At 40.4% G+C, this 15,408-nt stretch overlaps 1 protein-coding gene across 3 annotated transcripts in view; it reads right to left on the reverse strand.

The window, feature by feature from the left end:
• LOC123047439 (general transcription and DNA repair factor IIH subunit TFB2) overlaps nucleotides 1-13,528 on the reverse strand; it is a 17,306-nt gene extending 3,778 nt beyond the window's left edge. Inside the window, exons 1-16 of one of the 3 annotated variants that reach the window (XM_044470993.1) lie at nucleotides 13,221-13,528; nucleotides 12,015-12,141; nucleotides 11,764-11,931; nucleotides 11,216-11,284; nucleotides 10,876-10,969; nucleotides 10,609-10,709; nucleotides 10,100-10,145; nucleotides 9,963-10,022; nucleotides 9,810-9,878; nucleotides 9,251-9,334; nucleotides 9,101-9,184; nucleotides 8,871-8,956; nucleotides 8,120-8,210; nucleotides 7,955-8,035; nucleotides 7,792-7,866; nucleotides 7,080-7,661 (exon numbers count right to left, since the gene is read on the reverse strand). In XM_044470993.1, the coding sequence (XP_044326928.1) occupies nucleotides 7,527-7,661; nucleotides 7,792-7,866; nucleotides 7,955-8,035; nucleotides 8,120-8,210; nucleotides 8,871-8,956; nucleotides 9,101-9,184; nucleotides 9,251-9,334; nucleotides 9,810-9,878; nucleotides 9,963-10,022; nucleotides 10,100-10,145; nucleotides 10,609-10,709; nucleotides 10,876-10,969; nucleotides 11,216-11,284; nucleotides 11,764-11,931; nucleotides 12,015-12,127 (1,356 nt within the window). In that variant the 5' untranslated portion in view covers nucleotides 12,128-12,141; nucleotides 13,221-13,528 and the 3' untranslated portion in view covers nucleotides 7,080-7,526. Of the gene's footprint in view, nucleotides 1-7,079; nucleotides 7,662-7,791; nucleotides 7,867-7,954; nucleotides 8,036-8,119; nucleotides 8,211-8,870; nucleotides 8,957-9,100; nucleotides 9,185-9,250; nucleotides 9,335-9,809; nucleotides 9,879-9,962; nucleotides 10,023-10,099; nucleotides 10,146-10,608; nucleotides 10,710-10,875; nucleotides 10,970-11,215; nucleotides 11,285-11,763; nucleotides 11,932-12,014; nucleotides 12,142-13,082 lie in introns of those variants that run through there. The other 2 variants (XM_044470992.1, XM_044470994.1) reach the window with 2 other exon arrangements.
• Nucleotides 13,529-15,408: the final 1,880 nt, after the last annotated feature.

Consider the following 15,408-nt stretch of genomic DNA (forward strand, 5'->3'; position numbering starts at 1 on the left):
TACAATCATTTCAATAATTATATGCACATTTTTTATAGTTCAATGTTTGTATAGTTTACAATATTCATAATTTAAAATCTAAACTGTTGGTATGAATATTTAATCATGTATAATATTTAAATTATAATTTTGTTGATATAAGTCATTAGTAAAACAAGTTAATATTTATATTACATTAAGTAAATATTTTTTATTTTAAAAGAATTTTAAACTTTATAAAAGATTATTTGTGCAATTAAAAATATGTACATGCGTTAAAAAATATATGACATTTTAAAAAATGTTTAAACACTGTAAAAAATATTTGTGTTATTTAAAAAATGTACATTGCATTTAAAAAAATATTTGACACATTAGTAAAACAACCTTACATATATTCGTGCAGTTTACACAATGTACAATTATGTTCGCATAGTTTGAAAAACTGTTCAGGTAGTTTTTTTAATGCACAAACATATTTTGAATTACACAAACATTTTTTTACAATGTTTAAACTGTTTTTAAAATGGCACGTATTTACATAGAACTAGAGTGATAAAAAACATATACATTGTTTGTCCCCAAACTACATCACATGTCGCAGTTGCCTGGTGGTTAGCTTATACGCGAGTGAATCACCATGTCATAGGTTCGAACCCGCCGGTTGCACAGGTTATTAGATAGATTTTCTTCATTAATTTTTTTGCAGTCTGCGTTGAGAGGATATATAAGGTTGTCGTGCTAATTAACCATTAGTTACTGTTGTTGTGGTGGTTGTCCAAGCGAGCCACCCAGCAATACGTCGTGGGATCGAAATCCCTCCACTATTTTTTTTTATTTGAGGGGCTTCCTATGTAAATAAAAGAAGAGCTAAGGGCTTTTCTACAAAAATCTATCATACAAGAACGTTTACAGCGGCTGACAGCGGGCCCATGCCATGCTGGCAACTACGGATTACGCATACATACGGTGAGAATGACTGTATTTAAACGGCCTCGTAAGTTTAGCGACCACAAACACATCTTTTAATTTTTCATCATTAATTTTTGATACATGGAAGCACATCACCAAATCTTAACTAGAATAGCAAGACCAAAGAAAACAAGAACCACAAGAAGACATTTTAGAAGATATCCAACTTCTATAACTGCTCCCGTAAGTTGGATTAGTGCCTTCTCGATGCATTCATTGTTGATCTGCGGAGGCTCGATCTTGCGTGCTTCTTTCTTCTTCCAGTCTAAAGAAGTAGACGTTGCTTTCTCGCATCTAGTCTCATGTCTAGCCGCTATTCTAGCAACAAGTGCACTAGTCTCATATCTAGCCTCTATTCTAGCTACAAGTGCACGAACATCTACTAAATTATGCTCTATCAATATATCGATGTACTCTTCTTTCCAATACCAAAAGTTGCATCCATTCTACAAAATAAAATTTTAAGTTAGCACAACTAGTCAAATCCAAGAGCACAACCGAAACTAAGTAGCACATACCCCATCGGTTGAGCACTTGATGAACACCCATCCGGGATGTTCCGGCATTGTAGACATGCGATGCAAGACCTTCTTTGGGGAGTCATCACACTTAATGAGTGGCAACGGTGCACCAACGAGCTTTTGGGCCAGCAACGAGCCCGGCCGATGGCCTTCGTGTATCTGCCGGCGAACCGCCGACGGTGTAGATCCGAGCGGCTAGAGGAGGAATCAGTACCTATACGCGGCCTTGCCGGGGCCTACCGGCCCGGTGCCCGGCTAGTCCATGCCACGGCGTGGCCTCCCGCAGCCGGGCGAGCTCAAGTCCGGCCGGATTCGCTCCAAATCCGACCGCCGGGAGTGCAAATCAGGTGGCCGTGGTTGGTCAGCTCGGGCCATCGAGGGAACGGGGGTTGCGACAAGTGTTGGGGCGAGCACACGACCGAGCTACACAGAGGCAATGTCGGGGGCGGCAGCGAGCGACGAGAATGGAGGGGTGCGGCTGGAGGGGGTTCGGTGGGGATAGAGAAAGAGGGGTCTGTCTCCCCAACGGGTGGGCCAGGGGAGGACATGGGCAGGCGCCACGCGCCGTCCGCGCGTGTCCGTTCGGCCGCAAACTCGGCCCAAACTTGAGTCGGAAATGGGTTGAAAGCGTCCGTTTGCGGCCGCGCGTTGGGAGGCCTGATTTGTCTGTTTACCCCCAAACTGACGCGAGCGGATAGGATGGGGTTGCGCGTTGGAGTTGGCCTTAAAACCCTAGAGGAGGTGGAGGATAGCGGATTGGCTGGTTTTGTTTATGTTGACTTGTGGAGGCCTCGCTTCTCATTTATGGGCCTGCTTGCTTCCTTCTCCTTGCTTAAGGGCCGGCCCATCATATCATAAATAATCAGGAGACTGGCCGAAAAATGCCTCAGTTTTTTTACTATTTACCCCTAAAAAAGGATGTGATATATTTGACAGATCATAGGAACTAGTAACATTCTAATTAATGTTTATAAAAAGTAAATATTCTTAATTTATCTAAAAAAGCCGGCCCATCATATCATAAATAATCAGCAGGCTGGCCGAAAAATGCCTCAGTTTTTTTAGGAACAATTCCTCAGTTAGATGTGCTATTTTTGTCTAAAAAAGGTTAGATGTGCTATTTACCCCTATAAAAGGATGTGATATATTTGACAGATCATAGGAACTAGTAACATTCTAATTAATGTTTATAAAAAGTAAATATTCTAAATTTATCTAAAAAAGTTAAACATTCTAAATAAGATGAAAAAATGGTAAACATTCTAATTATAAAAGTATTTTTTGCAAGACAAATATAAAAAGTATACTTATCTCAAATAAAATAAGAACCACGGAGTTGTATGTATTCTAAAAAAATCAGAATTAGTATATATAGTCGCTAAAATAATCTACTAGTACCTAGTATATACTACTATTTGGCAGCAGGTAACCTCAGAGGGAAAATAACGGCAGCTGGTCTTATGATTTTTTTTTCAGTTCCAAAACACTGAGATAGAAGGTGAGAAGACAATGGCAGAAAACGGAATCTACTATGGCTAATTGTCGTTCTTTGTTAGTGCATTGTCATTTATTTTTGAAATTGGTTATTTGTTCCATCTTGACGGCTCACAGTAACGTGAATTAAGCACTACATGGCAACGAATTTCTGATGTTTGTATCACCTCGTAGTTTGAACTTCAGCCTTTACCTATTATAGATATGTTAGCGTTGCGTTTCTTCTTTGTTGTGAACAGTAGGGAGTTCGTGTACATATATTAAATAATAATATAAAATATATAATGTTAAGAAATATAGGAAAAGGGGAAATAAAACATAGAGGTACACTCCGCCAATCCACGAGATCATCTTTCAGTTACTAGTTATAGTAGCTTTCTTCCCTCAAAAAAAGTTGTAGTAGCTTTCAGCCAATTCAGTTTTGGCATCAGCAATCTTTTCCATCCGTGTATATTTAGTGTTGGAAGTCAGTAAAGTCCAACGAGTCAGTTGATAAAAGTGGTGGACTGAATTGGGAGAAGCTCATCCCCTGTATATGCTTTATTCCGTCAGTTTGCCTTGTAATAAAAAATACTTAGCATTTCTTATTGTACTGATTCAATTGATGTTCTATCTATTCCATTGACAATATCGGTGTTTCCCCCAAAAAGAAAAGGAATGATTGCTTGCTTGCTATGCCTTCAAATATAATGAACATCCGGTATATATGCAAGTAGCGGCCTTGTTCATCATGTAAGTGCCTAATTTGTGAAATATATAATTGCGTATTGGAGTCAGGTCTACATTATCTATGTAGATAACTTGGATCTCTCTAGAAGTGCCAACTAGAAAATAAAATTGACATTATGAGATAAAAAGTGAACTTATTATTTTTAATTATAAAAAATATGACTAATTAAGGCGGATTCCTTCAAATATTCCAAATACTTTGATAGTGCTTTTTTTGTTAATCCAACAGTCCCAACTCAACCGATAGGTCGGTCGGTTCCTAACTTGAGGGTCATTCGACCCATTTTTGGGTTTGGGCCTTGTGACGCCATGCCTCGATAGATCTTAAAATATGACATTCTCCGCCGTCACAAAGAGGTCACCCACTATATTTAGTGAAAGATAGTGAGCAAGTGTCAACCCAACTGAATTAATTCTCTTGTCATCACACGAATTTGCAACCAATAGACATGCCATGCATCTTTTGAAGCATGCATGATAAAACGAAATTCCATAGAATTTCTTCTTTCAAGAGTTAATTTTTTGTCATTTAGTTCCTCTAGTTGTTTCATTGTTTGTGCATGATATAAAATAGTCCATCTCTTATATGTGTGAAATACTTTCTATTAGTAATAATACTGAAAAAATGCATCTCTTTTAGTGGTAACTATACTAAAAAATTGTGTTCATGTACCCAATGAAAATATTTAGTGCATGTAGTAAATATCAGGCTTCGTATAACAATCGAAGTATTGGCACCATGGTAGGTCATAAGCAAATTATATCCAAGACTACATGGATGGATACCTTGGATCTCAGCCGATGGAAAACTTACTGCATTTGTATCTCAGCCGATGGAAAATTTAACATGCTCTCACCATTCTGGATTAAAAAAACATAGAGCTTGTTAGCAGATTTAATAATGGCTACACCAAGAAAACAAACTCAGACATGTTCAAACACCAGCTATATTACCTTGAGCCATATATTTGCCGTGCTTTTGTATCCAGTTGCAAACACAATCGCATCAAATGAGATTCTTTTACTGCATTGAAATTTAACTATGTTGCCCTTGATCTTACTAATGCTCCCTTGAACCTATATGAGATAAAAATACATTGATAACTTGGCATATCAAATCATCATATGTTATGAAGTTATGTCATGTCAAGGATATACTTACTTTGATGATGCCTTTTTTGATCAATCCAACAGTCCCAACATCAATCACCGCAGATCGACCTGTTTCTGCTTTGAGGGTCATTGGACCCATTTTTGGCCTTGTGATGCCATGTCGTGACAGGTCTCCAAATATTAAATACGCTGCCATCACAAGGAGTTTATCCACTGGATTCAATGGAAGATGGTGAGCAAGTGTCATCCCCAAACGAATTAATTCCTTTGTCATTACATGAATCTGCAACCACAAAATATGTCACACCTCTTTTGAAGTATGCATGATAAATAAAATTGCATAGAATTTCTTATTTCAAGAATTAAATTTTTGTCATGTGGTTCCTCTAGTCTTTTAGTTGTTTGTGTGCGATATAAAACAGTCCATCTCCTTTTCTATGTGAAATACTTCCTATTAGTAATAACACTTAAAATTGCATCTCTTCTATTAGTAACTATACTAAGAATTTGCGTTCATGCACCCAATGAACATATATAGTGTATGTACATACCGGGCTTCGTATAACAATCGATGTGTTGGCACCATGGGTCGCAAGGTCATAAGCAATTTCCATCCCGGAGTTGCCGGATCCAACGACCAATACATTCTTGCCAGAGTAGCTCTTGCCTGACTTGTAGCTTGAGGAGTGGATGACATCACCTGGAAAGTTTTCTAGTCCAGGGATCATTGGAATATTCTTTGCACTATTCTCACCACTTGCCACAACAAGAAACTTTGCCGTGAACTTGACTATGGTGCACTTTGACATGTCCTTTGCCACAATGGACCAACATTTTTCATCACTGTCATATGTGGATGACTCCACGCTGGTGAGATACTTCGGTTGAATGTTGAAATGCTCAACATAATCATCCAAGTACTTCACAAACAAGTTTTTTGGTATATATGTTGGTGCATCTACAGGGTATGACATGTGTGGCAACTCACAGACCTCCTTTGCAAGATGCAGCTTGAGGCGATCATATGCACGGTTGCGCCAGAGTGACGCGCTACAGCTCTCACGCTCGACGATGGCATAAGGAATCGAGAAATTGACAAAGGCATGCTGCCGTTGCGAGGCCTGCTGGCCCAGCACCAACAATCAACACTGGAACACTCTCCATTTCAAGGGGAAGAGTTGACAAAGTTGTGGGATAAGTCCGGTGGTAGGTTGCAGTGTTTGTGTGTTTGCTCGATGAACTTTGGATGACAGGCTCGCGTATGGGGGCATATATATGTTGGTATCTTTCATGGGCCAATCTGTTTTTTGGATTAAGGGATGAAAAAGGTAACTATTTATTGAGGCCTAATCCTGGTGCGTACGCGTATTTCCATCTAAAAATGGAACCGTTGTTGGTGTGAAAACGTGTACTGATACAAAATAGGCAGGAAACACACTCTTGATCGATTGCTGTTATCCGAAACTTATCAGCCATCTTTTTTATGTGTAGATTAAAGATTCTTCATGTTTCTTTCCTTTTGCATCGTCACCAATGACAATTACTACTTTAATATTCAAGTGTTTCTTCCTCTCCCCTCCCCCCCTCCCCCCAAAAAAAAAGTTTCTTCCTATTTTTTTTAACACGGTACAGACGCAAGCGCTCTGAGCACCTTCGTGAGACTGAGCCAGCATCATCTTGAGATTTACGAAGTCACCGGCGCCTCGTCGTCGACCGGAACGTCGCCTCCCACTGAAAGTGTATCGTCGGAAATCCTGAAATAAATCCAGAAATAATGCGAACACCAGGACTTGAACCCTGGTGGGCTGGGGATACCACTGTCCCTCTAACCATCCAACCGCAAGATAAGGTAAGTCTGATTTTCAAACACGCATTTATAGGCAAATTCCTATTTCAATTTCTCAAGTTAACATAATGTGGATAACAAAGGGAAACAATATCATCTCAGAAGGATTTGGTACTAACCACGTTAACCGGTTTTGCCTCCGGTTCAGTTGTATGACGGCCAATTTTGCCTCCGGTTCAGTTGACGACCACTGCCACGATATCTTTGGTTCGATGTTGTGAACAAACAAAAAGTGGAACTTTAGTTCAAATATTTGAAACCAGTTTTTTTAATATAAATTCGTTTCTATACTGAACACTCGTTTAATGTGAGGCCATATTTCAACTTTGGTGTTGTCCTACGTCTGAACATCAAATTGAGCGCTCATTGTATTTTAACTCTACATACCAGTGTGAATACTCATAAACTCCCACGTGTTTTGTTAAAAAGATACTAAACCACTTTACTAAAAATCCAAATTGTCAATCCTGTCTTGATGCGGTTTTGCAAACTTGTCTGGTTCCAAACTGACTGACACAGGCTAATCACAATTGTACGCGACTTCCACGCAAAACTGAACTGGAGAAGTGGAGCACGTACAGTTCATCGGATTTTGATTTGCCTAACTGAATAATCCACTACCTTGTGTGACATACATTTAGCATGGCGCAAACTGCAGACTGAACCTATCAAACATATGATTACATTGGATTTATGACCGTCGAGTCCAAATGATTTCAACATCTACCAGACTACCACTCTGCCCTCCGGCAGTTGGATCTTGTAAAGACTTGTCTAGTGGGTAGGTGGATTCAGGACTTCCTCACATGAAGGAGCGTGTGGTACAGACAAGTAGCTTCTTCTCTTCTCTCCAGATGATCACTTCCCTTGGATCATCTTTGCCTGCGGAGGAACTCCCGCATTTCTTGGTGGAACTCCGCGTTCACTATCAATCGCATCTTCTTCGCGTCCTCCCACAGCAAGTACCCGTTATCCCTTGCGTGGTCACAGCATTGCTCAAACATGTCCTGGACAAATAAGTGGCACCCAGATGTAAGTATAGTGGTAATCAGACTACTAGAGTACAGGTTTTCAAATGTGTCCAAGCACCGTCCATCCGCAGGAGCTGGCAGGGTTTGGTGGGTGAAAGGTTTATACCTTGCTCGGGAAATCTTCGTATACGTGTGACAGGACCATCTCGACCCTGTTACGGTCGTTCTCCCACAGCCTAATCTGCATCGGAGATTTGGCATTCTTTGGTTTTATGTATCTGTTGAAACAGATGGTGTCTGGTATATGAGGGATGAGTTGCTGTGCTTACCTGATCTGTAACATTCTCTGGGACTATCGGTATTTTGTCGATGACACGAGGGTGGGCATTTTGCTGAAGGAATGAAATTATCTGACAAAGAAAAAGAAAAAAAAGCATAACTGCATGTGTCTATGTAACAATGAATCCTGTAGAAACGTGTAATTAAGACGATACCTGTTCAGCGGTGATCCCGTTATCAAATGCACCATACAGACTTTCTTTTGTAATAGCTCCCACAATAAGGTTTGGTAGTTGATACTCTACCCTACAAGACCATATTTGTTAAGGCATTCAACAAAGATTGAAACTGAGAACACAAGGGGTATGAAGGACTAACAAAATACAGCTACCAGTATGCAACTGCCAACAATCTTTTCGATCGATCGTGGAGGGTTAAGACAATAACTAGATTTACAAGCAGAATCGGGTTCAACATTTTTGAGGGGCCTTGCATCTTGGACGCCCATACATAGTTAGCTTATAATAAGCTAACAGGCAACCCAGTGTTGCTGCATTTTGTATTCCTAGATTTAGTACTCGACTCCGGTAGGAAAGTTGGCATTGCTTAGTTATTCAAGGCATCTCAAAAAGAAGATCAACAGCCCTAGTTGCTGCTTTGAACAAAAGCGAACCAAAGCTGCCAGGATCATCCAAATAACTGAACTAGCATAGAAAAATGCCACTCGACGCAGTTCTGCCAGATTTGGTAAAACAATCTGGAAGCAGTATAGAACCGCTAAAGTGTGCATGCGCACACACACACACACACACAGAGAGAGAAAAATGTTAACACTTCTGCACACCGAGCATTTCATGTATTGATAACCAAGAGCACTAGGAACATGCTGGAGCTACTAGCAGTAGCCAAAGTGTAAAAATGCCAGAGACGAGCTAGGTTAAGTCACTCATCTGATGGCTGATGTACCTTGAAAAAAGACGTAGAATTTCACAGTGCAGCTTGGAAGCAGAGTACGCATACAACCTAAAGTTTGTCTCCACAACCACAATACCCTGCCACGACAATATCACAGTATCAACTAGTAGGTGGAACAGTTCATCTTCATTACGTATCACTTAGGTGACAAGTTGGTGGTAGTTATGAAGATCTGGAGAGCATAAAACTGTAATAGCAAAGGAAATGGGATGTTATTAAACCTCTTTGCTAGCAGCTGAATCTGACAAGCTCGATGAGAGATTTGTAGCCAATTTTGTAGGTATGAACCAGCTATCTTTCCGGCCCTGTTATTCTTAACTCTTAAAATCATATTTATCAAGCTGATCAGGAAAAAAATCAAAAAGTTTTACCTGCTGCAGTTTGACTAACCCGAGCTCCATCAGATCCATAATTGCAACTCTTTGGACTTCTGTCAGAGTACTTAGGCTGTAAGCCTGAAGCATGAACAGAGAGATAAGAAAACTTGCGGTCAATTTTTAAGTTGCAACCAACATACCGAGCAGCAAGGTCTGAACAAAAAGATGTGCAGAACAGCCCTTTAACTTCTTTTAAACACTGGAATTAAATATTTCCTTAAGCAATATAATCTGGCGGAAAAACGTTGATGGCCCTCAACCCCTGCCTATTAGATAGAACAGAACAAATACTAGAATATACTTTAGTATCTTTGAGATGCTCTAATTCATATATCGCATTACTGCTACAATTGATCTCTCTTCAACAAACCCCAAATCAATAATATTTACGTCTGTACACCTCTTGCTCATAATAATATTCCCTACTATTATTGAAAGAAAACTGTGCCGTCAGAAATAGGACTTTAATGATCATTGCAGACAAAGGTTGCGTAACTTTTCACTTCTGAATGGTTCTTAACATAATCTTGTAAAAAAGAATGTTTTACTTTACCGCTCCTTGTGTATGAAAACTAAGCTCCAAGAGAAATGATATCAAGTCCGTGGGATCCACCCCGCGTTCCTATTCAATAAAATAATACAAGTCAGCAAACAAAAATACTCATGTCAAATCAAAACGCATATAAACATAAAATGGCACCAATACCTCTGCGGATGAAATGTATTCTCTCATTATATACCAAAGCTGTGCATTTGTCTCCATCAGCTAGACAAGCGGAGAAGAGTGAGAACTGAAGACGGAAATCTGTCAGATAATTTGTTCAACTGAGCTAAAGCACAAACCAGAAACTGGAAGCCATTCTCACTTAACTTTGCAGCTTCACCATCCCTGTGAAATGTATTGTATTATGAACTCATGATATTGAATTCATTATAAACTTGAACATACAGCCAGTTGAAAAGGAAGAAGAAAGAGAAAACACAGGGCTATTGGCTTTAGAAGTCCCACATCCACATGATTTACAAAAATATCTAAATTCGAATATATCAAGCCAGTCAACTGAATGAATTGTTAGGATCGCCAGTTAATCCCATTTTGCAACCAGGAGACATGAACACAATCAACGTAAACAAACAGCAATTTACGGTCAGCTCACGGTTTCTTAAATTTACTAGTCTAATTTTTGTAAGATATTACTATGTCCATACCGACACTGCATATTATACCTAATTGTACTAGCAAGAGAAAGAGCTAACTTTACATGCCATGTCATTGAAATGAAATTTGGCTGTCATTACTCACTAGTTTATGCGCTACTGATTGTCAAACAAGGGGGCAATTAGATTTGAACCTTGAACTCAGAAGACCTCGCTGGAACGTCTTCATCATAGACGAGCTGAAAGTGGTCCCTTTCTCAACTTGAGACGAGTTGATCAATTGCAGCAAGAAGCACTATTTTACCGTAAAAAAAAGGAACAAGCATTACTAGTTGAAGTGAACACATGTATTCTACCAAATGTGCAAACAGTATGACCCGATGAGCAAACAAAGAAAGGGTCAATGATATAAAATAAAACATGCATGGAAAAAAATAGAGTATAAGCTTTCTCATCCTAACCTCCCATTGATCAAGAGCATAATTTTCTAGTTCCACCAGTGTAGGCAATCTGCCAGTGACACTGAATGGTAGCGGTTCCCTTGGCAAACACCCGCTGCAGCAGAAAGAAATGGAATTTGACCAACTAGTACTTTGATGGAACTTACGAAACAAAAGCCAAAGCAGTAAAACCTTAAGCACCATCCTGGTGATTTCTAACATAATAAAAAATGATTCCATATTCTAAGATGAATAAAAACATGTTGAAACCATCATAACGGTGAGACAATAAGCAATTAGCTTCAAACAGAAGAATAAAATATCTGTGTTGTATTCAACAAAATAGTTCAGAAAAACTTACCCACTAACCAAATACTTTTGCATGTTAGCCTGAAACTTATTATTCATCTTGTAGCTCACCTCCTTCCTTCTGTATGTGCATCAAAACAAAATGAGCTAGAAATTGCATGATTCATTTGTGGACTACACAGTATGCACACAGTACACGAGCAGGTGAATTAGAAATTGCATAGACTAACTTGCATCATGCAAGTAACTCAAAACCTAATAAACTAAAGAATTCCTATTGCTACACTTATACAGAATAGTCATCAAAATAACGGAGCCAGGCACTGTTTACTACCTCTAATTAGAATTTTGTTTCCGCTAATATTTCAGCAACTTGGTATCCACCATAGATCAAATCGCTCATGCATGCTAAAGATATAACAGATGGCATCGCACCGGCAGCCCTGGGTCACTATGGCAAATAAAAATCACCATTCTGGCTTGTAAGTTCCAATTATTTGGCTCTTTGCTAGTCGATCAGATCCAGGAATGTTAAAAAGATCTTCGTGAAAATCTCAACCATACATACCAAGCACCAGATGGAGGTGGATGAGGTCTTACCTGTCACGTACTTCCACAAATACCCTGAGTTGGAGCAACCTATCGATGGCAACCTTGTGCTTGGAGGCATACTCATCCAGCACCCACTCCTGCATAGCCGCAGCAAGCATCGGTGCCGACACGTACAACATCTGAATCACGTACTTCTTTGCCAGCGGTGGGAACGACCTGCAGAAGTGAAAGTGTGAAAAATCACAATGAAAGCAACAAGACCTCGCCAAAATGTGTTGCGCAACTGGCTGGTTGGAGACCTGAGTACAGCCTCACAGATGAAGGCGGAATCGTAGAGCATGTCTAGTTTGGCGGCAGGCAGTGCGGCCACCATGTCCATGAAGTTCCGCGCGACCACCATCACCTGAGGCATCTTTGCAGCAGCGCCTACAGAGAGCAGGCGGGGTAGGAAAAAAATGAATTAAGCAATAATGATGAAAGCATTTGACAGATACCATAACATTAATGTTCTCAAACTGGAAATTCTGACTAAACTGCGTACAAATCATCCAATGCCTAACTTGGCATAGGTACTAGATAAACTCCCAACAGTTTCATTCAGCGGTAGGATTGGTTACTAAGTATGCCTAACTTGACATAGGTACCAACCAGATCACAACTAATTTTGTCTAAGATGCTAGCTAGACCTGGGGTACAGCCCTATAGAAGATTAAATTGTAGAAATAAGTAGGGCTGAACAAGATTGAATGGAACCGAACAGGCTGAACCCTAAGGCCCCGCTTAGCATCCAGATTATCTTGTGCGCTTGCAATCAGTTCACACAGATATTTTACAGGGTACTAACAAGACCAGCCGATACAAGCGGATGCTGTTTTCCTTGTAATAAATAAATAAAATGTTGTTCGGGTAATTGAAAAAAAAAACGCATCAGGTCATCAAGTAGAGCAAATCTCTAACGCTGCTGCGTTTGGATGTCTGTATTGGAGGCCTCTGTATAGACAATCAAGAGAAGATGGAAGGCTGGAACAATGTTCATATCAGGGTAACATTAAAGCAAGAAAGCTTGGGAAGAAGGAGGGGATCTGACAGCAGAAGCGCATGTGGAAGGAGCAGACGAGATGGGAAACCGGCGGCAGAGGAGGAGGAGGAGGTCCGGTGGCATGAAGGGACGTCGAAGCAGAGCTACGGGAGGAGGAGGCGAGCGGCGGTGGACGGCTAGATCCCGGCCGTGGCGGCCATGGGAGGAGGACATCGAGCGGAAGAGGAGACGGGGGCGCCATGGGAGGAAGGGGAACAAGCTGCGGCGGTGGGTATGCCGTTACCGAAGGAGGAGGAGGAGGAGGAGGAGGGCCGGCGACGGGACTTACCTGGGCCCCGCCGTCGCCTGCCTTGGAGCCGCCTCCTCTTCTTGTGCTCGCGCGAGGGGTGTAAGATAATACAGCAATTGCATATAATACAGTTCATCAACGAGGAATCGAGTAGCAATGCTTGCTGGGGCATCAAACCTGCTGGCCGCTCGCACCGAGAGATAGGAAGAGCTCCGCAGCCGCCGATGCCCTAGGTCGAGGTCGCCCGCAGCGGCGGGGAAGCCAGATGGGGAGACGCCTGCGACCGGATGGAGAGGGGAAAAGAAGGGGGTGCAGCGGCCGGCGGTAGGGGCGTAGAGGCAGCGGCCGGCGGTAGGGGCGTAGAGGCGGCGGCGGCGGCGGCGGCGGCGACGGCGAGCGCCTCGCCTCAAGCAGGCGGCAGCGACGGGGAAGCAGGGGACGAAGACGAAGCTGGGTCGGGCAGTCGGGCTGATGATCCCTTGGGTACACCTCGTTGATGGGCCTGGCTCACCGCGGTGAAGGGACGCACATTTTCTTCTGCTTCTTCGGTTTTTTCTTTCACGCTATTTCTCTAAAATTAACAAAAATATTTTCATAACTCTAATTATTAAAAATCATGAATTTCGAAAACTTTTAGTGAAAATATTTAAAACTTGTTCAAGTTGTATTTGAAAACATGTACTTAGAAAAATTTAAAACTTGTTCAAGTTATATTTAAAATATCATGCATTTAGAAAAATTTAACATTGTTAAAAAAAATCATGTATTTAAAACTTGTTCAGGTTGTATTTGAAAATATTCATCGTGAATTCACAAAATATCCTTTGTGCATTTGAAAATTCTTCAATGTTACTTAAAAATGATTTTATTTGTGGTTTAAAATATGTTCATCTTCGACTTAAAAAGTGTGTAACCTTATCAGAAAAAATCCATCATGTATTTAAAAATGTTCAGCTTGTATTTTAAAAGTGTTCATCGTGTATTCAAAAAATTGTTCACGGTTTACAATTTGTAGCCATTTCTAGGCGGACCTAAATTTAGCATTCATCTCGGAGAAAATAGCTAGAAATCAATGTTGGCAACAATTAAATTATCTACTATTTGATTCGCCTCTTTCAAACATCTGTATCATCGACTAAATGGAGTGAGTATTTTTTTTTGCACGGTGACCAAGTCACGTAATTGAACAGAAGTTGAGACAAAAGTATCTGTAGAAATAGACAAGGTTTAAAGGATAGCGTTCACTGCGTTTTAAAAAATTATTACGCATTTTAAAATTGTTCACAGTTTACAATTTATACCCAATTCTACATAGACCTAAATATAGCTACCGTTCATCCAGAAGAAAATAGCCATAAATCACCTCTTTCAAACATGGCTATAGTGTAGTTTGCAAACATCCTAGCATTTCCCAACTATGCACCTTTCTGGCAATAGTTTGACATAATAAGGATATAGTATAAAATAAAATGGAATGAAACAATTTGTATTTAGAACGTAAATATGTATGTGTGTGTACACGGAGTAAGGTTGCCCACCGTTTTGCCGCACAAAGCGGAAGACCCACGCACGGAGGCTGGATTTGGACATCCCCCACCTATGGTGACCCTCCATCGCTTTTCACCATTAGGGCATGTACAATGGGGGCAGCAGGACCGGGACCGGGACCGCACTTTTTTTGCAAGGTTAAAAGGAGTTTATTTCACATAATCATAGAATATTTTTTTGCGGATTATAATCATAGAGTTACAGTGGAGATGCAAAAGATTCTCAATACAAGGTAGTCCTTGGTGCAACCACTGAACATTGGTGCACTCGATACGACTATAGTTTGCCAAACAATCGGTCACTCTATTTTGATCTATACTGTTCTGTGAAATAAACGCCCTATCAATCATCAAAGCTTGTCTTTTGCGAAAAGATGTCCGTACGTTGAATGTGCCAAGCCTTTATCTGACAAGGTAGTGCATGGCATACTTCATGTCTCCCTCAAGCAAAAAAAAAAATACTGGCTTAAAACCTGAAAAATACATGTTGATTGTGAATGTAAAAACAAATATGTTTAGTATCCCAAGCAATTAACGGCGTCCTAAAAAAAGTCGTGTTATCTTATCCGAAAGACAAAAAGGCAGTATTCATGTGTGGTAACATTCAAAGAGCCACAAGTAGATTTGTTTCTGAGCTGACAAGTAGATTATTTCAGAGGGTAGACACGTGTGGCAAGTGTTCACCGGCAAGGTAACACCCTAGTTATATCCTTTAATTTTTTTGTTGTTCTCTCTTGCTAATTAATTTAGGAAAAGGTAAGCAACAAATACCAGAAGACCAGATGCATTGGCCTGACAATTTATCGTATAACATCTCT

This window comes from Triticum aestivum, chromosome 2B (genome assembly GCF_018294505.1).
Source record: "Triticum aestivum cultivar Chinese Spring chromosome 2B, IWGSC CS RefSeq v2.1, whole genome shotgun sequence".
Taxonomy (NCBI): Eukaryota; Viridiplantae; Streptophyta; class Magnoliopsida; order Poales; family Poaceae; genus Triticum; species Triticum aestivum.